The following is a 27,384-nucleotide window of genomic DNA, read 5'->3' on the forward strand; positions in this document are numbered from 1 at the left end:
ATTTCATTTCTCCTCGTCAATTTTCTTACCTGTAATGAATTGTGACAATGTTTTTGCTTGAATATATGCATGGTAAAAACTCAGTCAGTCAGTTTAGTAAGCCAGGCTAATGTGATCATGCCTGATCACACTTTAAATTATCATCTAAAGACCACTAAGTCCCAACAAGAATTTCACTGTGATGTCTGTAGACAGGTGGGTATATGAATTCCTGTGCGTTAAAGATGTATTGAACAAGTTCATTCTCATAAATACTATTTGGAAGATCCTTCATATTAGAATCATCCAGAAATTAGTAATTGTGATGTCCTGCATCATGGGAATCAAGTAACACATTACCAGCATTGGTCCCTGAAACAACTATCATTTCTTCAAAGATGGCAAAGATGTGTAAACGTCTAATGGAAATTATATACAGGTCTCTCTCTAATACTGCTATGTCAGTTGTGGGCACAGAACCTGATAAGCTAGAAAAAACCCTTATGACAGCCTTAAATGAAATATTATTTTGACCGCCTCAGCAGAAATCTAGTAGAAATGTAATTTTTTAGAAAAAATCAGATTAATTAGGGTACAGTTATGAGCAGAAACTTAAGTTTATTTTTTTTTTCCCTTCAAAGGACATTAGCTTTCAAAATTACTGCACATATTTATTTTCCTTTAATTTTATTTTTTCCTTCAAGTTAACCCAGTACTTGAGAATGACACCAAAATGGTAGTCATGGTACTGTAGATTTGTTTGTCTGAGAACAGATTCTCCACAAGCAGTTGCACAATTTCCTTCACAGACTGCCCTGTCACCCAGACACTCCTCTGAAAAGGAAAATAATCATAAAATCTGAGTGTGCCTTCAGAAAGAGTCATTGATTTAAGCCTGATGATAGGTGGTCAAGATTAATTTCATTATATTAAAAACTGTCCACTATAAAATGCATAAACAAATTCTATGTCCATATTTCAGATGCAGAGGATAAATTCCGAGGTTTCAGAAAAGCACTCAGTTCTAGTTGCGGATATAGAGCTCTGCTTCCTCCCAATCAACACTGTTTCTGCCTTGATGTGTGGGGAAACCACGGAAGATGACGAGGCTTTCTCAGGACTAAGTCAGATGAAAAATACTGTATTTTTACATGTACCTTGTACTGTCATAGGGCACTTGTGATACTAGATTTTTCATCTAGTGAAGATTATAACAAAAAAAGTAGTCATTTGTATGTGAGCATTTATAATGTAATGCAGATTTAAAGACTAAGATAATGCAAAACATATAGGTTATCCATTAGCAGGATAATATCTGGCAATCTGAGAATATTTAGTTGTTGCACACTGGAAAACAGAAGAAAAAATGGCCATTACTCCAAAGAGGACTTTGCAATCTCTCCCTATGCACCCAGTCTGCATTCAGCACCATTTGCCACATGTCTGTCTCACAACCTGAGGACAACCAACAAATATCCTTACTAAGAGCAACTGCAGGTTTATAACATTGGAAAGATGTAATGCATTTGCACACTAGGAATGCAAGGACACACTTATATAAATGGAAGCATACTGTATGTATAACAACTAAAACTTTTTTTAGTATAACAGTTAATAATTAAGTTGATGATTAGTTGATAATTAATAACCTATATTGTTCTATTTTGTTCTCTTGAAGTTTCCTTTTATTATGCTGTTTCTTCATGCCGCTGCTGAAACATGACAATTAAAAAAGGTTACAGTAAGGTTTATAATGTTCTGGTGGAGTTACACCCCTTGAGCTACCCCTGGGTAAGGGCAATTAAAACTGCAGCCTTGTTGGGACATGGCCATGTTCAAGGACCTGTTGATTTCTGTCACCACACAGTGAGAACTGAACTTTAGCACCAAAAACAACAACAAAAAAATAGAATCGTGGTGAGCTTTTTTGTCTTAATCCATACATGTGTTGCTTTGCATGGCCTTTTGGAGCTTCACAGTATCAGGAAAACACATAAAGCACAGCAAACTAAGTTCACAAGCGAGTCTTATTTTACAGCAAGACTTCCAGCATCATTTTCATTTGTATGGGTCACATACCAATTTTGCTTTTTACCTTGGGTCTGCTTACATGGATCTCTACTAAAGGGAGCTATCTTTTGTTTGGTAATCTGTTGAATTTTTATAGCTCTTCCATATTACGCAAGGAGAGAATTTCCAACCTCTGATTTAATATTCAGGTTAAATGGCTTTTAATGTGTCAATATGAAGCACTATTTCAAGATCTCTGTGAGCTAAACTAATCCTCACCAGTTTCTAAACTATATTTTAATTTGCAACCTAACACTTCTTGAGATAGTCTTCTAAAAAGATACATAAAATGAACTAAGTGTGTTGGCCAGTAACACATGACATTTTGCTATAAATCTGCAGCTGGCTTCCAAAATTAACTATTCACCCCTAACTGTTTAGTGAAATTGTCAGCTGATTTAATAGACACATTAAACTCTTATTTATAAATTACCATGACATTATTGGTGCAGCAGTTCTATAACAAGTAATATAAATGCCAACGCACATGTCACTATATTGTATCAGGCTATCATGTCTGAAAGAAGCAGCTGAAAAACCCTGTAATGCTGGGTCACATGAAATATCCTTCACTTTATAATATACTTAATATCACTTCAAAGTATAAGACAGTAAAATTACAAAGAATTACTTTGAAAATAGATGGTTTTAAGTATAAAACAGATTTATTTCTGCAATCAGGCAAGAACTCAATTCCATCTCATACCTCAAAAAATTTCCATGATTTCTAAAAATTGCCTAAGATCTAAAAATATTGATTAGCCATTGTTGAGTGTATTTCAGTATGTTGACAGTGGTTTGAATTTATATTAGACATGGCTTTCACTATCTGGATTTAAAGGCACTGTTTCTGTAAAGAACTTCCATTTAGTGTTCTACCTTCTTGGAGAGCTTTTTTTAAGACATTAGGCAAACAGGACATATGCAAAAGCTATCAGGTTCTTTTTTCAGGCAGGTTGAAGGAAATCATTAATATAGACAAAAGAAGTTATAATAAACATCAAATTAATGCTTAACAGGTAATTAATATTGTTTAAAAAATGGGATCTGGAATGAACTGCATGATCCTGGAAGCAATTTTACTGATGTACTAACTAAAAAAAATCTTAATTTACTTTATACTTCACCACCAAGATCCTCCTGTATTTAATTTATTTATTAAGTATCGGTGGTATTAATATATGTTATCCTATCGATAAACATTACTATTGTGTATGCTACACTGCAACTAGACCTTTCCTCATACCTGAAAAGTGTCATTTTTGCAATTTGTAACAGACAAAAAAAGTCTTAATAGTTAAAAACATGCCAGCTAAATCTATGACATAATAACTATTACTTTTAATTAAGATATCCCACTAGTTCTGAAGTCGCTTCTAACCTCAAATTCAAATGCATAAATAATAGTCAATTTTGTGCAAGAAATAATACTATTTTGGCAGCTTAGAAGTGATTCTAAATGGCTGCCCAGACTATCCTACATAAAGGAATAAAGACTAATGAATTACAGTGGTGCAGCAATACCATCTCTGACTATCAAGGTAAAAAGTACAGCAATCATGTTGCCTGTGCTACAACATTGAATGTGATCAGGGTCCTTGTTTTCTTCTGTGAATGGCCAAAACAAAGACATACATTAGAGAAAGTGCAATTTATATCAACCAGATATCACAAAGATGCAATTTTTCATTATGTGACCCCTCTCTCTTCAGACTGTAAAATAAACTCATTATGCTATCTTTGTGATATAAACATACTGCTTTGTAAATGGTTTTGACTAATAAGTTTTAGTGCTTAATACTAGTGCTGACATGTGTAATATGTAAGTATATTTTTGCATTTGTGGCTGGTTTATCAAATAATCTACTTTTTTTTATTATTATTTTTTAAAATACAATCTCTACTCAGAATAGCTTCCTGGAAGAGTAGGAGGTAAAATTAATTTTCTGTGAATTTTATTTATGTTTAGAAAAATACACAGCACATTCCCAGTTTTTACATTAAAAAAGTTAAAACATGTTATTAAAGTAGAAACCAAAGTATGATGCCCCATTTTTATGAGTGGTGAACTGGAATCTTGCTGCCTAGGGAAGTGGCATTTGGCAACCCAGGAAATGAATCCCTGATCTCTTATTTTCACTGAGCATTAAACTGGAAATCATACATAGCATGCAATGATATACTGTGCTACTATTTTTTTCAGCTCTCATTTTCAGCATTCCTTTCTGAAAATTCTATTATCTAAATTCCCACACACACCCCTTGAACAGTCGGCTATCAAATTACTTATGTCCTATTACAGAAACAGTGGTCATATAATGAGAGAGAGAATTTGCAGAAATTCTCTACATGTGTGAGTGTGCATAACTGTACACAGAGTTTTAACTATGAAGCAAGATTTTTAATTATGAAGCAATAAAACATACTAGCAATACTTGAAAACAATCTGAACAATCAGAACTAAAAGCAAAAGATACTGAGGCATAACAGAGCAAAAAGCAGGTGTCTTCATTAGCTGAAAACTGATTTGAAGTAACCATACCAATCACAGAAATGACTGTGCATTGTGGACTAGAGATTTCTGGTTTAAATCTTTTCTCTGATGTCAGTCTGACATTCACTGCTAAACATCAACTATGCACTATTACAGTAGATTCAATTAAAGTTATTTGTGTTTCACAAATTTATCTCAGAATTCATTTTTTTGTTTGTTTTATTACAAAGCCAAGGATAAGGAAATAAATATACAAAGGTAGAAAGTAAATGTTATAAACTTCTGCATTAAAAATATTAGTAAGGTCTAGAGTGGCTATATGAGAGGCTGAATGATGAAGAGTATGAACAGAGGGAACTCTAGCCGGTTGAAGAAGGTTCACCCTATCAGAAACAAGTACACATTTATAGCACATTTTACTATTTATCTGTGTTCTTTTAAGTTTAAAAGAAAGAGAAAAAAATTACCTTTCCCACATACTGAGGTTCAGAGCCCATGTACTCCTCCAGTACAAAAAATTGATTCCACACCCAGCCTCGTTTGACTCGCTGGGCAGATGATCTCCTCCCTGGCACTTGGACAACATTTTCTCTTGGCTCTGCTTCTAAATTCTGTTGTGGTTGTGGATGTAGTGGCGTTAGGAGACCTCCATCAAACAGGACCCAGAGAAGCAGGGATAAGCAGTTCCTTGTGAGCATTGGCAACGGCTTCCCTACAGCAAGTAATAAAATCTCCAGCACTTAATGCAGAGCAGAGGAATCCAGGTTTGAGGTGTCTGTGGCCTCCACCACTTAGCTTCTGATTTTATTGCGGAAATGCTAATGCAGGCATTAATCCTTCTGATGACAAGGTTTTTGCCGCATTAAATTCCATCTAAAGGGACCTATAAAAGAGATTTACATGGCAACATCAAATTACATAAAACTACATTGAAGCGTTCATCAAAATTCTCACACCCAGTTAGTTTCTAGAGACAGAGAAAAAGGCTACAGCTTTTAAAGATTTTGATAGTACTGAGCTGCTATAGAACATTGTGCAGTTATTGCAGGAATAGCTCATTCTTGCTCTGGTTAGCATTACCTTTGTCTGAGGACAGGGCTGTAGCCTTTGCATTATGACCCAGTTATCAGGAAAAACAGTTACCCATCAGTGATGTCAAAAATATTTACTCTGGATTCACATGGAAAATACTGGGGCAGAGAGGACCCACTCTTCCATCCTACTATCCAGAGCAGGAATGCTTAGTTTTTTGTCTCTTGGAAGCCTCCCCTTCTGTCTGTGTGTGGACTTGAACAAAATTTATACTGAACCTGGGACTTTGGAGTATAGGTTCATATGAATTCAATGAGGAATACAAAATGGGAAATAGTGCCCATACAGCTAAATGCCGCAAAGCTGCCAAGGCGCAGCAAGAAGTCCATGGCTGGCATTCTCTTCTCCTGACAAGACTTGTGTCTAAATGATAGCTGTTTTGTTCTTCAGGACTATTGTGAAAAGTACATTAAAAAATTCAGTCCTGATATATGGAGAAAATGATAGAACTGCAGTCGGTGTAGAAAACGAAAAAATAAAGAAGCCAGTAAGATAAGACAGTGACATTCATTTATACTGACAAATGTCAGGTACACAGATTAAAAATAAATCAGTGCTAATGAACTACAGGGCTGAGACAGAACTATCACATCAAGGTGACAATTAAAACTGTGGTGATCCTTGTAGTAGCCAAATGCCATCAGCAAAGAAAAGAAAAGAAAAGAAAAGAAGAAAAGAAAAGAAAAGAAAAGAAAAGAAAAGAAAAGAAAAGAAAAGAAAAGAAAAGAAAAGAAAAGAAAAGAAAAGAAAAGAAAAGAAAAGAAGAAAAGAAAAGAAAAGAAAAGAAAAGAAAAGAAAAGAAAAGAAAAGAAAAGAAAAGAAAAGAAAAGAAAAGAAAAGAAAAGAAAAGAAAAGAAAAGAAAAGAAAAGAAAAGAAAAGAAAAGAAAAGAAAAGAAAAGAAAAGAAAAGAAAAGAAAAGAAAAGAAAAAAGAAAAGAAAACAGAACAACTAAGAGTAGTGTTATGCTCTCACACTGCTCTGTTTATACCAGCACAGGCCATTCTAACAGAAAGACAGATAGGAAAATATATCATGTTTTCCAGTCACAGTATAATTAACAGAGGTGCTTTATTTTTGCATTTATGAAATACTCTGGTTCAATGCCTGCGATCAATAAAATCACAGTGCTAAAGGATGTAAATATTTAAATATAAGGGGTATAAATATTTAAATATTATGGAGTACAAAACAATTTCAATAAAATGTCACTCTAGTTGTCATTTCCACCTTTGTGCCAAATTCAGCAGCAATAAAATCTGGTGAAACTTAGCACTCATACCATTTAAAAATGTTGTAACCTAGCCACAATAAAGACACTGTGAAGACTGCTATTTCTATGGTATATGTTCTGAAATAAAGGAGCTATCTGAGAATTTAGAATTAGACAATAAACAAAAACACAACATCTACATTGATATTTGGGTGGGCAGCAGCAAGTACTGAGTCAACATGAAAATATTAGTGTTTATTTTTCCCCAGTCTTCAAAGCTTTCTTCTAACAGAGAGAAGGCTTAATGGCTTTCATGAACATATCCTTTCCTATACTGGTCCTGATGCAGGTGTTAAAGCCGAACCCTTACACTTTCATAAGGCCCAGGACATCTGTTCAACGAATACACTTTCCCTTTCCATGGCTCTTCTTCATTAGGGGTGAATGACTGGCAGGCTGCACATTGCACTAACATGATTAGAAGGGGATTGAAGTTGTTTTTGACAACTAGCATTTCCATAAACCACAGTCCTATGCTAACAAAATTGAAATCCCACTGTGGATTGAAGATTTCAGAATACATTTGTAATCTTGTCTCATTAAGACCTACAATTTAGGAAATAAGTGCCAGACTACTCTACTCCTTTGTGGTTGTCAAGTACAAGAAATATTACTTGTAGGATTTAAGATGGATCCATTTTCATTTTAAAAACAAAAATACAATTTATATCACTATGGAATTCACCACTTTGTAACAGCCATATTGTGTCATTGATTTTTAAGCAGAAGTTTCTACCAAATCAATAAAAAGTGTTCTGCTTAAAAATCAATGACACAATATGGACCTCAGAAAAGAAGAAATAGTAAAGTGCCTAACCACATATATTTTTCATTTTCCAACACTGCCAAAAGTTATATTTTCCTTATTAATAATATTATTACTATTTGTAACAATAAACAACATAGAAATTCTTATTTGTTAGGTACATGCTGAAGTATCTAAACAGAAAGGATTTATAATTGTGAGCCCACAAAACTCAAAAAGTTTTGACGAATAAAAAATAACAATACCCTAGGAAAATACTGGACTTCGTACTCTAAATTTCAGGCAACATTTTCTGTTCTGATTAGAAAGGCACTAATAAATATATAATAAATAATTGTCTAATTCAGGTACTAATGAAAAAGAAAGTTTAAGAAGTGGCAAAATGGTATCTACTGCAAGCGAGTGTTTTAATTCTACCTTCAGAAAGGATTAAAAATGAGGGAAGAACTATCTGCTCATGATCTTTTAAAAGAAAAAAAGTTTTTCTAAGTTGTGCTCAAGACATTTCAATTTTTTTTTTCATCTAGAGCAGAATATTCTTAGGTACAATGGGTACAAATTTCTCACTTTTTTTATCATTTGTATTCTATGGATTTTATTCCAGCAAAGAAACTGTAAGACAGGACTCTACCATACCAGAGAACTGCACTCAATATTAACAAATTTAGTATGTATTATCAGCTTAATTTATTTAACAGCTCACATGAATTTTTGTACTTCTCCCTTTCCAAGTTTTCAACAGTATGTAACATCAGGTTCAGACTGTTTTCATCCATAATTCAGTTCCAAAACTTCCAAACTCCTGTGCCTCTCTTGATCCATGATTGCAGGCTGCATGCCTAGTTTTTATGCCAAAATCATAGTGACCACAAAACATGGGACGGGGAGGAGGGAGGGAGTGGAGGGGGTAGGATGGGGATAGGTAAACAAACAAACAAAACCTGCAAGTATCCTTTTAAATTGCCTAGCCATTGATGGGTGCTGGAAGCAAACAACATAATGAAGTGGTGGGATAGTCTGATTCACTATGTTTTCAATCTAACTGTTATACCAATGCTCTTTGCTGAGGAGTTTGTGTACATTACAGTTCTCCCAGCAGAGCTCTGCCTCCGGCCACAGCTGTCAGTCAGGGAGCTTTTAAAATGTTATACAGCACCAAAAGTAATGCAAAGAGATTGAAGGACGTCAATGAAAGGAGAACAATTCCCTCTCGGCTGGAAGGTTAGTAGCCAAGTGCAAAACACAGAGCACTTTAACCCCTTTTCTGTCAGCATCCTGGACTGCCTTCCAGAACGCATGCTGCAGAGTCAGGAAACAGCAATGTCATTGCTTGCTTCATTCCCTACAGCTTCAAAAAGCTGATGAAGTGGAGGGTCAGAGAAAAATGGAAGGCTAATAGATGTTGCAGTACAGGGTTGCAGCACAGATGCCCTTATCAGCTACAAAAGCATTCACCATGAAAATATATATTTTTAATTTTTTTTTAAAGGCAGTTAGAAGCCAATAATTGAGAATCCAGTACTTTGGCACTCAGGAGAACGGCTCCAGCTTTCTGGTGTGTAATATCTGAGCAAAAGGAAACTGAGGCAGAGGTTCTCCCCTTGCCACCTCTTCTTCCCCAGCATTTTATTGCTGGTTTTGAAGGAAGCGTGGTGGAAGTGGCCTGGTAGAATATATTTAACAACACAGATGGAACTTGTACAGCAAGTCAAAGGTTAAGACTGATATTTAGTCTATGTTTATTGTTTTGCATTTTCTTTTTAAGATATGTTTTAGTCTTCCAGCCAGGGTATCTAAACTTGTCTTGATGCATTTATGTTGTCATATACTCCTTAAACATTTAAATCTAACACCCTCTATACCTCTGCCCAGAAAACTGCTATGAGGACTAGGAGATAAGGATTTAGAAATTCAGTCAGAACATTTAGCCACAAGGAAGGTACTATATTTCCTGAATTTTTTTGAAGGAATTATTTCCTCTGGTGCTCATAAAGAGATACTAATCAAGTAATAGTTGTGCACAAACATGCACTCTCAGTGCATCTCTTCCCCATATAATATGGAAGTAAAGAAGGCTATTTTTCAAGATTAGCTATTGCTGGTCATTTCTTCAGACTGTTTTATATGGATTCAAGTACCTTTATGTGTGACTTAATTAACTCATAAAGAAAGCTACAGTGGGAGAGCCTGTATAAACTTACCCCCACACAAGCTTTTATACACTGGGACTACATTTCTTCATTTCCTCAGTTTGAAAAAGTGAAGTGACCCAGCAGCAAGCATGGACAATCTGTTTAAACATGATAATTAAGAAATCTTGTTCATATTTACCCTGTCCCCAAAACTGCAGGCTTAGAAACTCATGAAATGCAAATGATAAATTAAATATCATTACTGAGATTATTATTGAGAATAACAAAATATGGCATAAATGGTGCTCCTCCAATAGTTTGGGTACTGACCTGGATGGATTATACTGCCATTAATCTAAACAATCTAAGCAAAGGAATGTTTTCAAAATAGCAAAACTTACGCATGCCATTGCTGCTGCAATAACCCTTAACCAAAGAGAGCCATGGCACTGCAGACACAGGTCACCTCACCAAGTTTGGCAAAGATTATCCCTTCTAGACAGGACAGCCGTACATCTTCTGCAATAACTACTATGCACATAAGGTCTGTTTTAGAGAAGTCTTCGAAAGGAAACTTTAAATGATATTTGATCTTGTCACAGTTTAATCCTAGCAGGCAGCTCACCCCCTCCCAGCCACTTGCTTGCCCTGCAGTGGGATAGGGAAGAGAATCAGAAGGGTAACCATCAGAAAAGTCATGGGCTGAGACCATAACAGCCTAAAGTAAAAGCTGCACACACAAGTAGAGTAAAACAAGGGATTAATTCACCACTTCCCATAGGCAGGCACATGTTTAGCCATCTCCAGGGAAGCCAGGTCCATCATGTATAATGGTTACTTGGAAAGACAAACACCATCACCCCAGATGTTCCCCCTTTCCTCCTTCTTCTCCCCCAGTTTTATTGCTGAGCATGATGTCATATGGTATATGATATGCCTTTGTTCAGTCGGGGTCAACTGTCCCAGCTGTGTCCAATTTCTCCAATTTCTTTCGTACCCGCAGCCTCCTAGCTGGTGGAGTGGTGTGAGAAGCAGAAAAGGCCTTGAAGCTGCGTAAGCACTCTTCAACAATAAGGAGAACATCAACACTGTTTCCATCACAAATCCAAACCAGAACACCATACAAGCTACTATGAAGGAAACTAAGTCTATCCCAGCCAAAACCAGTGCAGCATCTACTTGGATCAGACTGCAGATGCACTTCTGTCAGCTGCAGACAATCAAGAAACAGTAAAGCTCCATGAAGCACTCAAAACTGTCTTCAGTTCAGCAAAGCTGATAATTGCACCTGCATGAATGGAGGGCATTTGCTTACTGACAAAGTATCTATTATTCACTGATGGCAGAAACATCTCTGCAGCCACCTGAATCATTAATTTATAGCAACACAGAGAATGCTTTTGCTTATGTGAAGCAACAGGTAATGTAGAGCAACCATCTTCCTACCTGTGAAGAGGTTTGAAAAAACTTGGCAGTACTGTAAAATGATCAATCCATGACAGCTAGAAAGCCAACTAAGATCTGCAACTGTGGATATGCTGCAATAGCTGACTGTCTAACATCACTTCTCTGCAATTTCTTGAAACAAGAAAATACACCAACAGAAAAAAATGTTTATGCTGTCAGTATGTATTAAAATTAACTGCTAATGCGTTTGCGATAACATATCTTGTGGTTAAAGGAATGGCAAAGGATATGGAAAACCTCAGTTCATCTCTCACCTTGATATGTTTTCTTTCTCTGATCTTACACAAATCGGTTAGGCTGATATTCTTGGAGGCATTTAGTTAAAGAATTCCCAATTGATTAGACTCTAGATCTCCATATATCTCTGTGAGCTGAAGTTCCCTGAGCTTCACAATCTATCTAGACACCTTGGCAATAACAATAATTCTTTTTTCCACCTCATCTTTTTTTAGTTAAGGTAGGATCTAATTGGTAACAACAAATTAGAGGTTAGTAGGAAGTTTACAAGCGAACAGATTAGAAACCTCAAACTACCAAGGAGAGTAATTCTCAGTCTCTCCATGTTTCAAGTTGGAAAAGTTTCAACAGTGTGATTGAGTAAGTCCCACCTCTGCAGCCACAAAACCCATTTTGCAAATATAACATCTGGAATCCATGCCAGGCAACTCTCAGGGGCAGAAAAAAAAATAAAATAATAAAAAAAAAAATAATAATAAAAAAAAAAAAATCTGTGTTTCTACCTGCTAAGAAAACATCTGACTTACTGGGGTATAAACATTATCCAAAACAGTCACTCCTTTTTCTCCCTTTCTGCGGGACACAATAAGATGTAGAAACCTAGAATGGCTCTCTAGCTGTATAGATTGACCCCTCATGAAGTTGAACATCTGAATCTTAGTCCCTACTTCAGTGGTTGTCCATATGAAGTTGGCAATGAACAGGAGGAACAGAAAACAAATAACCTATGCCAACCCCAAATATTCTGGAGCTTAGTGATGAGTGTACTCTGATAAACTGAGAGAAATATAGGAAGAAAACACAGAAATGGAAGATGAATCTTAGTATTTCTGGAAGACATATGTCATCACCTAGGGGAGAACTGCACGGACTGAACTACTGGACAACAAACAGAGGACAGCCTTTTTCTTCCAATAAGGTGATTTCAGCTCTCCTTTGTTAAATTCTATTATGAAAGTCCCCAAATCCTAATATTTCATGTCAAATATTGTGCTGGATACAAAGTAACTAATTATTCAACTTGGCAAGAAAAATACGAGTTTGGTTAAGACTAGGATTTTTAGATTTGACTGCCAAAGCCACTCTCTTTATTCAATGGTTATTTGCAGAGCAGTATTTCCTATACTGAGTTAAGAGTTCAATTCCAATTTCAGTTATGACTATAGACATATGGAATGATGGCAATATTGATCTGGAATACTCTATTGAGTTTTTACTGGCATAAATCCAAAGTGAGATGAGAATGATGTCCCTGATCTTTGAGTATGACTATTCTTCTAGCAAATTCATAGGAAGTTTGCTAAAAAGATATATTACAGCACAAGAAACAGGTCATATACCAGTATCCGATAAAAGTATTTACGAAGTGCCTGATGTTGGAGAAGAGTATAATTATGTTTGGCATTTCTAAGCATTACAATAATAAATGTATTATAGCTCCACAGACATGCTTTAATAATAAGTACTGGATGTTGTCTACCTTGACTTGCAAGGCTTTTCACACTGTCTCACAACATCCTCATCAGCAAGCTCAGGAAGTGTGGGCTGGATGAATGCATGATGAGATGGATCATGAAGTGGCTGGATGACAGAACTCAGAGGGTTGTGATCAACAGTGCAAAGTCTGGGTGAAGGCCTCTAGTTAGTGGGGTTCCCCAGAGGTCAGTATTAGGTCCAGTCCTGTTCAACCTGTTCATCAATGACCTGGAGGAAGAGACTGAGTGCACCCTCAGCAAGTTGGTGATGATAACAAACTGGAAGGAAGGACTGACACACCAGAAGGTTGTGCTGCCATCCAGGGAGACCTGGACAGGCTCGGGGACTGGGCAGAGAAGAACCTAATGAAGTTCAACAAGGGCAAGTGTAGGGTGCTGCACCTGGGGAGGAATAACCCCAGTTATCAGTACAGGCTAGGGGCAGACCTGCTGGAAAGCAGCATTGAACAGAGGGTTGACCATGAGTCAGCGATGTGCCCTTGTGGCCAAGAAGGCCAATGGTATCCTGGGATGCATTAAGAAGGGTGTGACCAGCAGGTTGAAGGAGGTTATCCTCCCCCTCTACTCTGACCTGATGAGGTTGCATCTGGAGTGCTGTGTCCAGTTCTGGGCTCTCCAGTTTAAGAAGGACAAGGAATTACTGGAGGGAGTCTAGTGGAGGGCTACAAAGGTCTGAAACATCTTTCTTATGAGGAGAGACTGAAGAGTTGGGTCTGTTCAACCTGGAGAAGAGAAGGCTCAGAGGGGACCTTATTAATGCTTATAAATACCTCAAGGGTAGATGTAAAGAGGATGGGACCAGACTCCTTTCAGTGGTGCCCAACGATAGGATGAGGGGCAACGGGCACAGACTAAAGCATAGGAAGTTCCATCTAAACATAAGGAAAAACTTATTTACTTTGGGGGTGACATAACACTGGAACAGGCTGCCCAGAGAGGTTGTGGAGTCTCCTTCTCTGGAGACATTCAAAACCCACCTGGATGCATTCCTGTGCAATCTACTCTGTGAACCTGCTTTAGAAGGTCCCTTCCAATCCCAACCATTCTGTGATTGGCTTTCTAGCATTTAAAAAAGTGATTACTTAATAGAGTTTGGTAACATAACAAAATCAAATGATACATGCTTCTAGAAAAAGTGTAGCTGTACAATGGTGAGAGTTATATAAAAAGTAATGAAAAAAAGAAATATAAAAATATGCTGTGTGAGTGCAAAAAAAATAAACCAGTTGTATATACAACTTCTTATATATATTGTGTCAGCTTTGTCATCATTGGCTACAGGAGACAATTTATGACTCAAACACAAGCCACTGAGCCATCATCGTCTACATGGGAAATTATCGTGTCTGACTGAAAAACATGCTTGATAATATTGGGTAGGTAATTGTTAAAAAAAAAAAAAAAAAAAAGACTGAAACTTTAATTATATAAATTAAAATAATTCACTCAATGCACAAAGCTCCATGGTTCATTGAACTCTTGACAGTTAATTCAGGTAAAATGAAATTTTCACTACAGGTTAAAAATTCATGTTTATTGTGGTTAGATTCAAATCCAGGACAGTACTACTCTGTAAATATATAATGCAGATCTACAGTTTAATTATCAGTTAAAATTAAGAAATGAAATGCCTCAGGACAACAGAAAGTTTATTTTTGGAAGATTGTCAGATCACAAAGTAACATCACTAACTTTATTTTTGTTCTGTCTTGTATCATGTTGTGTTGGTCTTGTCTCAGAAAAGTACTATGGTGAATGTATACCTACTTTGTCAATGATCTAGAATCTTTATTTTTGGATGAATTACAAACATTTTCATTTCTGGTAGGAATCTGTCGATCTCAATGCTAACATGTGGAGAATCAGGAAACCAACCTTCATTCTACCATCCTGTGTTTTTCTGAACAAATATATGTGACGGGAGAGAGAAAGATAAACTAATCAACATGTCAAACCATTAGTAATATATTGACAAATCTCAGGCTGCAACTGAAACATATTTATAATTTTGTAAGTAACACAGGATACTAAAATGAATGTGCTCTGTAACATAATATTTTTTTTTACTTCTTAGGGTATTTCTGTTTTTTCTAACCTGTCAAAAATTATACCAACTACTTCAGGTAAAAGACTTTCTGCTACTGCTCAGACTGATTTTAGTAAATTTGATATAACTCATAGTTTCTTCTGTTAGAAGGACTACAAAAATATACTAGATTACATAACTAGCTGAAGGACGTATTATAGAATGAGTTCTTGCAGGTATTTGCTGCTGTATTTTGTATATAATGGCACAACTATTGCTTAACACAAACTTGGTGTATAACCTCAGACACTTAAAATTGAAAATGTGGGTCTTCTCTTGACAATTATTGTGATTTGGATAAAATAGATTGAAATGTCTCTGTCTCCCTCACCATAGTATTAAGAAGTATTTAATCCTTAATATTCCTTTCCATAATAGATTGTCGAAATCCCTAACTTGACTTGTACTTTCAGGTGAATGTTTACATTTTTGATCTTCTGAAATGTTAGTAGATTCATGCTAAAAGTATTGAATTATGTAATTTCAGAGCATGGCAGCCTCCTCAGGAAAGCATGACAGACAATGGTTTTGCCCAAGGAGATTAAAGCCTTTAGTCTTATGAATATTAACAGGTAATACTAGAGACAGCAGCACAGAGAGACAATCCATGGATTTTCTTAACTGTGAGAACATTCAGCTCAGACCTTCCAGTATTCTGGAATCACCAATTTATACTTGTCTTACACCAATGCTCAATCATAAGCAGAGCTTATACTTAGTAGTTTATCTCTTTTTACAACTTGTTTTGGCTTGCTTTCACCCTACCTAGGTATGCTCTGTTAGGAGCCCATGACACTTTTCTTATTATTGATGAACTAATAAAGAAATCTTTCATCAGTTTTAAAACATTAGAAATAGTAAGACTAGGGCTTCTATTTCTGTTCTTTAAAACCTTTTGTTTTGCCCACCATTACAGCATGGGAATAAAAGGTCATCACAGCAACCGAGGTGGCTCAACAGTTATTCTTTCTGAAGAGTACATTCACCTATAAATAAATTCAGCCAAAGTAATTGTCATATGTTTTTTGTTGTTCAGAAACAGATGTGTTTCATGAAAACTCACCAAATATCAGAGTTGTCTGTGAATAGCTAATCTCAAAAAACCATTCATGAAACCTTTCACTCAAGTAAAACCTTCCACTTCTCAGTCAATCTGGAAGTGTTCCCAAGCTAAGTCAGTGATTAAACTCAGAGATGTTGAAAGCAACCGCGAGTCATTTTGTGTACAGTCTCTAAAAAGATAAATCAACATTCTTGTCTAACTTTCATCTTTATAAATACTCATGTTTCTTGTGTGCAACCATTCATTTCACAAATTTAAGACTAATGGATTAATTTTATAACAGATGCTTGCAGTGAATTTCAGTGATTAAGGTTGAACACAGACAACAGATGAAGAAGTTCAAGAGGAAATGGAGCGCTAATTTATTTGACACTACTGCAGCCTTATCTTTCTTGATGAGAAAAATAAATGCAAACCTTATTTGTGAAAATAGTTTTCCTTTCAGATTCTTTCCTACCCTTCTAAATTTTAAATTAAGAGGACAGAAAATAATATATTAGGAGAGAAACAGGTCTTGTCATCTGTATAACACCCACACTCAGCAACATAAATTATTAGAGCCTTCTTATTACTGACCCCTTTTTTCCCCATATGGTGGGGAAAGTGGACCTCTATTAATTGGTGTGAATGTATTTCTATAATTTCAGTCATACAAGTACTTGTTTTAATTTAATAAACTACAGGTAAGTATTCTTTTGTCTCTCTTTTGTTCTTCATACATAAATGCCCCATCTCCCAGCATTACAAAAAAATACAGGAAATAGACAACTTTAAAAATGAAATCCAAAATCTCATCAATCTTTGAAAGCTTATTTACAATTTTTTTTTTTTAAAAAAAGGTAAGAATTGAATGTCAGCCCTCCTGGCTGTGTCCCCTCCCAGCTTCCTGTGAAAATTAACTTTATCCCAGACAAACCCAGAAGAAATAGGAAACATATATTCTTATTATTCTTATATTCTTATTATGCTTTTCCTTTAACATCCTGCTTTCAAATATTTTAATAGTCAGATAAAACAGTGTTAATTAAAATTAAACATGTATTTCCAAAAACTATTTCATTCAATATCCTCAGTCTTCAAAAAAAGCAGAGATTTATTTTAGTTTTGTGCTTGAAATTTAAGTGAAGTTTTTCTCTGATTTTTGTCTGAGCTTTCTCTGTGCTACAGTAAAAGTGCAACTGTATAGAGGATAGGTGGTTTGTGATTTATATAACTTAGTTCAAGACATTTATTTTATTTTTATATTAAGTATAAATTTATCTATTTACAAACTATTGTTTCAAAACTGTGGTTTAGATAGGAAATCGATAATGCCCTTTTAAGGTTAAGCTCAGTGAAACAAAGTGCTGAAAGAAGTCCCTGATGAAGCTGCACCTCAGCTGAACTCACAAAGAACAGCATTATGGAGAGAGGATAATGTCATACCTGCAGTATTATAGATTGCAGCCAATCAATCAGATATATTATAATACCTAAGGGCACAGTCCTTTGGTACTAAAGAAATACCTTCAAGCCTCAGGGTAGAAAGATGGACACATTTAGTCTGGAGCAATCTAAATCAAATACTTCCCTGAAATTAGTGAATTAACCTTCTTAGAGGACACAATGCAAAGACATAGTTTGGTTTTTTTTTTTCCAGGTAGAAATGGAGTACTGGCCAAAGACTAAGCTAGAAGGCTAATACTCTGCACTGAAAAAAGATGGCGGCAGCTGTTGCCTTGGTGGAAATAAACATATATTTCCCTGAAGTAGCCTCTGATGTATGAACCACTGTGTGGTTTTGCTCATCACAGAATCACAGAAAGGTAGAATGGGTGGGGTTGGAAGGGACTTCTTGAGTCCACCTAGTCCAACTCCCCTTCTCAGTCAGGAGCAGCTACAGCAGATAGGCAGCTACTTTCTCAGGCACTTAGATGAGGGTGCTTAACCTTCCTGAAGATACAGGCGATATTTGTCACTCCCACAACATTCATAGATGCAACTACCAGGTTGTTAAAGTGCCAACCTGGGTGAATCTTCCTTGCCCTATTCATTAGGACCAGGTGCTTCCTGGTTTTCTGGAGTTTCAAAGCCTTGTCCACAAACACTGCAACTAATTCTTTTTAATGAAGATGGCTATTGTTGTTCGTGCCAAGCCAGTAGATAAGCCAAAATAAACTTTCTCATTTGCCATACTCTCTTCTTTTCCTCCTAGGAAAGAAATTTTTGAAAGTTCCAAGGAATTTTAGAGATACTTATGGTTCACTTTTCAGATAATATCCCAATTTCTTCTTTAAAAATGCATTAGCCTCTATTTATTATTACTAATAATTGCATTTGTTAACATGGGAAACAAAAATATATCTGTATGTTCTATGCTTCTAAATAAAAGTAGTTTGATTTGTCAGAGCCACTATGGGCTTCAAGTACCCGGTGAAATCCTTAGAATGCTTTCAAGGAACAAGATATGCTCTGTACTCTAAAGACCTATAAATGAATAGCAATAAACATGCAGATATTTAATAGATGTTAAATGCACCAAATAAAAGCTGTTTAGAAGACAGCATTTTTATCTAGTTAAAAAAAAATAAAAAAAGAAGTTCACCTATGATATATTAAATATTTGCATGATTTTTTTTTTCATATAAATCTCTAAATGTTAATGTTTTTGGACCGTACCTTATCACAGACATAATAAACTGACTTTGTTTGGTGACACAATTGTTATCTGCATAATATTCCTTTCCCTAACACTTCATATGTAAGTAAAGAAAGCTCAGTTTACACAGTGAACTTTACAAAATATAGCTGTAAATTAATTCATTTATCTCTCTAATATTCTCTACAAATATTCATCTTCCTACCTGCCCTTACCAGAGATGGTAAAATTATTTCTCTTGATTTTGTGATGCTTTATTCAGAAATATAAAGTGAACAATTAAATCACCATAAAATTAAGTATTTGCTTTGCTGGGTGTTAATAAGGTGTTTAAAGCAATTGGTGGTATGAAAGAAAGTAAAAAGTTGTAGCTTAGAGAAATTCCAGCTGAACTGCTTTTATGACTTTGCTTTACTTTAGTTAAAATTTTCTCTGATGTTAGAGCTTTTCAAATCCCTGGGAGGGTTTTATCCCCAGGATGAGTCTTATTTTCCATTTCAAAAAGAACTAAAACAATTCTTTGTTTCTACCGCTTTTGATACACATATACTTTTTATATGGTTTGTGGCATTAAAGAGCATTAAACCCTAAACCTTGAAACTTAGAAATTTAATAAAGTTTTGCTTTTGAGACAACATCGACCAGTACTGGCTTTATTATTGCTTTGGTTTTGCAGATGAGTCATAATGCAACAAACTCATGTGATCAACAAGAGTTTTGCATTGATTCACTACTTGCAACCCTGTATACCTCAGCACCCATTAAGCTGTCAGATGTGTTTCCACCTATTTACCCACTGGCTTCATTCAGACACACAGAGAGAAAAGAATTTCTAGTGAGGACTGAAGCAAGAGGGAGACAGGAAAGGAGTCCAGCAGACACACCTCTCACCTGGCATATGCAAGAGAGAATCCATGTTGAACAATTCAGAACTTGAACTGGCACTGAGATCATCCACTTGAGAGCCATAACTAAATTTCGATAATACTGGTGAAGTAGGCTATCCCTGTATTTTATTTTGTTTTGCCAAACATTTGAAAACTCCTGCTTTCCACCTGACAGTGACTGAAATTTCATGTTTGAGTATTTATCATGATGTTTCTGCTATATTGGTTTGCGTAATGATGGAAAACTCAGAAATCTATTGTCACCAAAGGAAACAAAAAGAAAAAACAAGGTTCTAAGATTCAGGTTTGCCACTGGCACAGACTAAGCACTTGATCCTCTAAGATACATATGCCCCCCAAACAGAGAAAGTATTATGCCTTCTGAAGGCCCCTCCCAGCTCAGTGAAAAAGGTTCTATGTCTCGGATACCTCTGTTAGTCATCATGGCATTCAGGCATCACTAATGATAATTAAATATTTAACAAGTCCGCATCTGGGGCAATAGTTGGCAGCCAGACTGGGCAGTAACTCCTGGAAGCAGCAGACAATCAGAGCAGAAGGAATTACTGTGATCATTTCTTAATGAGTTGGCTAAAATGGCTCTTAGTTAATCAATGAAAAAGACTTGCTTATTCAGGCCTTGTTTAGAAACAACCTGAATTACAATTATGCAAATAAAAGCCTGCAGTCAGATTACAGAGACTTTCATATTTTCTACTACTGAGAAATATCCACACCACAATGTAAGTGAATCTGCAGACAAGGTGCAGGGAATTGCTAATTGCCCCATAAATACACAGATGTGTAACACCCCAGTTGTCTAACAGGCTCCAGTTACATAAATTAAGAACAAAATACAGCATCAGCATTCCAGCTTGTCAACACATTGATCAACTAACACTTTTACTGCTCAGTTATGAGTCGCCTTCCTTATCACCCTCTCCTATCTGCTGTAGCAAAATTTAGAACTGGTATTTAGAGGAGGGCAAAGGGAAAAGAGAGAAAATGGTACTGTCTTGTTTATTAAAATGCAACAGCTAACACAAGACATTAAGTTTATAGTTAGACACCTGAATTAAATAGGTCTGCTTCTCTTCTCTCAGTCATGGGATGTATGTGCAGAGTATTTTCGGAAAAAACAGGACAAGTTTTTAGATACATATTAGCACAGGACACTGATCAGAGGCTGAAATATATGCAGTGTTAAAACTTACGATGTGTTTACTGGAAATGGAACATATAGCATCCTCAGTGATGCCTTAGTTCACATTTGCTTTCTGAAGGGATCTTTGAAGCAGAGACCAAACTGTGACTAATCTGACTCTGAAGAACACTGGAGACTTTTTAAGTAGTTGCATCAAAACTAGGATTTTTTTAAATTTATTTATTTTTTTTAATTTCAGAGTTGATATCCCTTTCAGCCTAAGGGAAGTAGCAAAATTTTACTAGCCAGATGTCCCTTCTGTTCTGCAAAGATTAAACATTCCACAGCGCAAAGAAAAAAAAAAAAATCTTTCTCTTCCCCAGAGCAAATCCAAAGCCAAATATTAAAAAATCTCCTACCAAGCTCTTACTGATTTTTTAAAAAATATACTAGGAAATTGAGGCAAAACCCTCAGGTCTCTATTTTTCTTCAACTTATTTCAAAAATCAAATATTTCCAAGTCATTCATATGATACAACCTCCCCATTAAGCAGAAAAAGCGTCCATGACAACTATATTTGCTTTGGTCCTTAATCCAGAAATTTTGAGGACAATAAATTTTCTTTATTTTGTGTTGTTTCTATCTGTTATATTTACATATACATAAGAGAAATGAAAGTGTGTGTCTTCCAGGTATACCTAAGAGTGGTAAATTGTCAGGAAAAAGCACCAAATATATTGACCGCTGACTAACATAGATCAACTTTCCCAATACGGTGTAAAAATCCTTTCCACTTCTGAATTAATATAAAGAGTAAGCATTTCTGAAGGACACCACCAATTATATTACTTCCTCAGTTTTTTTTATGGTGCAAGTTTCCCTTTCCATACCATAAACACTCCAAAAGAAATCCTCAACAACAGTGTGACTGTTCTCCAGTGGAAAAAAAAACAAACAAACAAACCCAAAACCTACTTAGTACATCTGACACCTTCTACAAAGTGCAGTGGTCCAGTGTCTGGATGTAGAAATAAGAAAACTAAGTGTATTCTTCCATCCAAAAAAACCCTGAATATAACACATTATCCCAAAAAGTATAATCTCCCCGTACAAAACGCACATGCACTTTCTATTATTTTGACTGTGTGCCAGTAACATTGATCTTGAAATGTAAAGCACTTACTGCAGTGCTTTCACATTCCACGCTTCATTTTTAAATTTTCTCTTGTCAAAACTGGAACTATAGATTTAACTTTGACAAGGAAAAGAAATAAAATGTATTCTAATATGACCCAGATGCTTCTTGAGGTTATAGAGAGCCATGCAGGAGGAATAAAGTGATCAAAATTTAACTCTGACCAGATAAATTTCAAACACAACAGATGCTAATACATATTTTGTATTCTTGAAAAGTAAGCTATTAATGGAATAAATAGTCCTTGCTTATCAAATTCTCACTGCAGTGCTCAAAAAGTACTGCACAACTAAGAAAGCCAGAAAAATTTAAAGCTGTGAAAAGTAGAATTTGATGCTTACTGAGATTTAAAGAAGAAAAGAAATTGGAAAGAAAACATTGTAATAGTAGAAGAATAACAATTTTAAATGGCCAATCATTTCATACACTCTTTGACGATATTTTCTTTTTTCTTCTGACACTGATTTGGTAAGGTTATTGTACTACTGCAATGAGAAATAAAAAATCTACCACTTTCAAAGTCAAGTTTGGTACACCTCCTTCATTGTATAAGAACGAGATGAAATTTGTCTTTTAACACCAAAATGGTGATATAGCTTTCAGTGGTGATGCAGTAGAGAGTATTACTTTTGTTAGCCATATGAATGTGTTACATAGCTGCTGCTGCTACATGCCAGGAGACACGTCTCCTCTTTCCACAAACAGGATCTGGTCAGATAACCCAAGAGCTGTAACAAGCTGACTTGCATCCTGGAATCATAAACTTTCTGCCCATAAAAAATCTCAGCCCTGAAAAACGCCCATCAGCAGCTATGGTGGTATCAGCCTCTATTTCAGAAGATGGTTATTCCCAAGGGAATTTTAGCAGTAGAATTACTGCTTTGATTTCTGATCACAGCAGAGAAGCTTAAGGCTTACCACTGTGGTGGACTGTCAACCCAATGGAAGTCCTCTTTCATGCAAAATTTTAATCAATAGCATTAGGATTTTGGAGTGGGGGGGGATGTATCTTCTACATGAGACTGCATCTTATTGATAGTGTAGGGTGGAAAAACTATATCTATACTGAGGGATTCTAGGCCTCACTGGAAGAGTTAATCTGATAGGTCTTCACTGGAAAAACCCAAACATAACTTCAAAAATTCTTCTTTCTTCGTTTGGGGAAAACAAACAAACAAACAAACAAACAAACAAAAAACGCATGCATACAGTAGCAACAATAATGAAATTAGATTTAATATGAAATATACTCTATTAGGGTTATATGAAGTAGAAAACTTCAGCAGGTGGAAAGCTCTCTCTTTTTGACCTTCTAGATCTTTCAATTGTTTGTTGAACAGTAAATATGACTGACATTGTTTCCAAAGGGATCTCTAAACAGAAAAGAGAAAACCCTATTTTTAATACAATAAAGCAATCTAGTGTAAGGTCTCTCATAAAAACTGTATGATGCAATATTATGTAATAATTGTTTTCCATTCTCTTCTGATAGTAGAAAAATCTGCAAACCTTTATGAACAAAAACACTAGCAAAAAAAAAAAAGAGAAAAAAATGTACACCAGTAGCCCATTGTTCTGGAGTCACTATTGTAATAAATTAAACGGAATACAGTCCAATTGGAGTTATCACTTATGGGAGGTAAAATCAAAACAGGAAGATTACAAGATGCCATCCAACAAAGCAAAGGCAGAAAATGGTGAAAGTAATTTTCAATACAGAACTCAAGCCAGAAATCTGTCTGGTTTAACATATACTAGAAGACAGGTAGAATCTATTTCCTTCCCCATGATGGGCAATGGCTCCAGAAATTCCATGCACAACTCCATGCACAAAAGACTCAGCAGCAAAAAGCGTTATGCAAAGGAGGTTACAGCATTCCTGGAACCTGGCAGGAAGAGCAAGGTCTCTGAAGGAAAGATATTGAAGCCAGTCTGTACTTACGTTCCCATGACTGAATGCTACAACACAGCAGCTCTAAATATTTCTGTCCATAAAATGACACTTTAATTTTCTAAAATCAGCATCATTTTCATGCATTAAATGCTGAGTTGTGACATGAAACACTTATTTGCATGAATTTCTATGATGCTGTCAACTCAAAGTTTCTTGGCAAACCTGTATGTTTACACCAGCTATACAGGCTGGCAAACCAACCTGGCTTTGCTTTCTTCATCCATTTATGTTCTCCTCTCATCTTTCCTCATTACATACAGTAACAGAAAGTTCTTGCTTTGAGTCAAAAGCTACTAATTCAATTAAGAATTCTGTCTTACAAAATCACTGCCACCCAAAGCCTGGTGGCTCCTGATTTAAGACAGAGAAACAATAAAGATAATTGGATTAAACAGATTACACTTCATTCCGTACCAAAAAAGAGTGAAAAATGGTTTACAGATCTTTATTGCATTTGACCTTGTTTTTTCTGAAAAATAAATATCTTACCCATTTTTTTGATTCTATATTTTGCTCTTTATCCACTAAAGCAATACATGATTACACTAATTAAAAAATGTAAAGAGCTGAAAAGTGTCAATTTCCAATGTCAGTTTTGTGATGCAAGGAAAATCAGTCATGTTATCCTGCATTTAATGTAGCGGAGATCTGAATCTGGCTCTATATTCTTATTTTGTATTTTAATTATATTATATAGTCATTCACAAAACTTTTGAAGCCTGCATAATATCTCCACAGTCCCACAGCTACAAACCAACAACTTCAAAGAAAAGTGAATAAAATGCCAATTTCATATACCAAAATCATTTGTTCAAGGACTTGTGGAGCTGTACAAAATTACATTATCTTTTTTTTTTTTTATGTATATATTGCTAAATTAATTCTGAATTTGGTCCCAAATGCTTATTTACCAGCTATGAATTTTATAATGAGCTAGATTGTTGTGAAGAAAACTATTAAAAGTTTTGAAAGAAAACTTGGAGGAGACTTAGTATTTAAATTATCAACTCAAGTGCCTGAAAATATTTTAAAGTCCTTATGACTACTCATAAAACTTTGTAATTGTTCTTTACAATATGGTGATGCAGTCCAGTTTTAAACATTAACTGAGTTAGCATATTGGTTTCCACTTCTGTCAAGACACAATCTACAAGTTCACAGATCCAATTATATCCCTATATTTTCCTTTTTATTCAATTAACCATTATCTGTTTGCAGATATGATATCTCTTATGATAAGGATCTGGTTGCCTACTTCAGACATAAAGATTTTACACTGGAATAAATAAGAAACTGTTGCAGAACATAGTATATGCACGGAGTATAGGAATGATTTTGATCTTAAGTTTTGTTTTTTGTTTTTGACAAACTTACATGACCAAATAACTGTAGTGAAGGGTTTTATCATATCTGGGATTTTTGTTTCTTTGGTTGTTGTTGTTTTTTGGTTGGTTGGTTGTTTTGATGTGTGTGTTTTCTTGTTTTTTAAACAAAAGAATAAATAAATCACAAAAGTAGTAACATCCCTCTAAGTAGGTTCAGCATTTCAAAGCTGCATAGATTACAGATTCCTTAGCAAGGTCTCCTTTTGTCCTTGTTTGAATTCCACAAACTGAAGGTTGGCGGGATACTTGACCATCATTTTTATTCAGTTGAGAAAGACAGGCTTCTTAAGCACTGTCCTGGATGAACAGTGTGATCACTTATCCTTCAGTTGCTTACACTCCACTCATTCTGATTGTAACAATAGAGCAGATTTACTCTGTTGAATAGAAACTGCTTAAATAACTTCTTCCCCCTACTTCAGTCTCTCTTATGCAATAGTCTCTAAGGTTAAAGCTGTAATTTGATGTTATTATATTAAGACTAATATTTTTTTGCTGTCTACATAAACATGTATGAGAATTATAATACCTATTCATACCTTCAAGTACTCATACATAAACATTTTACCAATTTAACATGGAATAGTTATTGCTCTGTAATACTGTCGGTACTCTGAACCATTTAAGTCAGTCAGAAAAGTATTAAAAAGTAATTTTTTCACAATGTCTTGTTCACGCTATATTTCATTCTGAGAGCATACTTTGGTATCTGTGTGCTTACTGGGATTCAGAAATCTTCTGTAAGATCATTTTACTACAAAAAAGACTCACTTGGATATAAATAGCCTGCCACTGAGCTGACAGCAGACTTTTCATCCATCACAATTCTCTCTACCTCTATCCCCAAATTTTCAAGAATTGAAAATCTGACTATTTAATGGAGTGTATGAGAACAAGCTCTATATGACTATTTTGAGACTCTGTAGGAGACAGCCAGCTCTTCCCCTTAGGAGGTCGAGCACCTGAGATTACCATATGTCACTCCAGAGAGCTGGTCTGAAAGGGCTGACCTTGTGCCTCTTTCTGATTCCGTGAGCAGCAGCCTGACAGGACACTTACCCATCATCATTAATAATCAGAGAAAGCTGGGCTCCTGGAGCACTGGTTTGGATGAAGAACAAGATTAAAGATGGTTACAGAGTTCCACATGAGTTATTAGCTGTTAGCCTGATGTAAACATGACTAACGGATAATGGAATTAGTTTGGCTGAGCAGAAATCACCTGGAGGAGCCTAACACTTCTTTTCCATCATGAAATATTTCATAGAGGAGGGAGAAGGGTAAGGAAAGTCTTGCATGTCACTTTGAGAGCCTGGGTTGGTTATGACACTGCACGAAAAAGAATCTTCTCAAGGAGGCAGATGTGCTTTTTTGTCTTTGTGTAGGCACTTCGAAGCTAGAAGGAAAATAAAATGAATGTGGGGAATGGGACAAACTGATAGAAAATGTTTCTGATCTCAAATCACTTATAGTTCTACATTCTGCAAATATATTTCACTAAACTACTGAGTATTTTTGTCATTATGGACCTTTTTAATGGAATGTGTGCATTTATTTTGTTACTAAATTTTTAGCCACTTTTCTTTTCTTCTTTTCTTTTTTTTTTTTTTTCCTTAATGCCATTTAACTCAATAAACAGCAACAGATCTGACACTTTGTTGTTAAGCAGGGACTAAGCAAACTGAATTTGGGATCTAGAAAACTTGCCTGCAGGAGTAAACAAACGATTTTCTCCTGAACAATCAGTGATCAGAACTTAAAAGGTTCTGGATTTCAGGTACACACATAGGCATCTAGACAAACACCAAGCACAAGCAAGGGGTATTGCCACAGATTTTTGTGAATGCATAGCATTTACGCAGTCTGCAACAACACCAAAAAAAAAAAAAAAAAAAGAAAAGAAACACAGGCTACACTGTAAACCCATCTTCCACTCTCATTTTTTCTTATGACGAGCAAAGAAAGAGGATGGGCAAACATGAGGAAAAAGAAGCACAAGGAGGAGTCAGTGCTAGTGAAAAATCTTA

At 35.6% G+C, this 27,384-nt stretch overlaps 1 protein-coding gene across 1 annotated transcript in view; it reads right to left on the minus strand.

The window, feature by feature from the left end:
* CDH12 (cadherin 12) overlaps positions 1-27,384 on the minus strand; it is a 243,216-nt gene that overhangs the window by 173,975 nt on the left and 41,857 nt on the right. Inside the window, exon 2 of the mRNA XM_082045286.1 lies at positions 5,011-5,426. Coding sequence (XP_081901412.1) covers positions 5,011-5,241 — 231 coding nt within the window. The 5' untranslated portion in view covers positions 5,242-5,426. The remainder of the gene's footprint in view (positions 1-5,010; positions 5,427-27,384) is intronic.

Source organism: Streptopelia decaocto, assembly GCF_964273445.1.
Source record: "Streptopelia decaocto genome assembly, chromosome: 2".
Classification (NCBI taxonomy): domain Eukaryota; kingdom Metazoa; phylum Chordata; class Aves; order Columbiformes; family Columbidae; genus Streptopelia; species Streptopelia decaocto.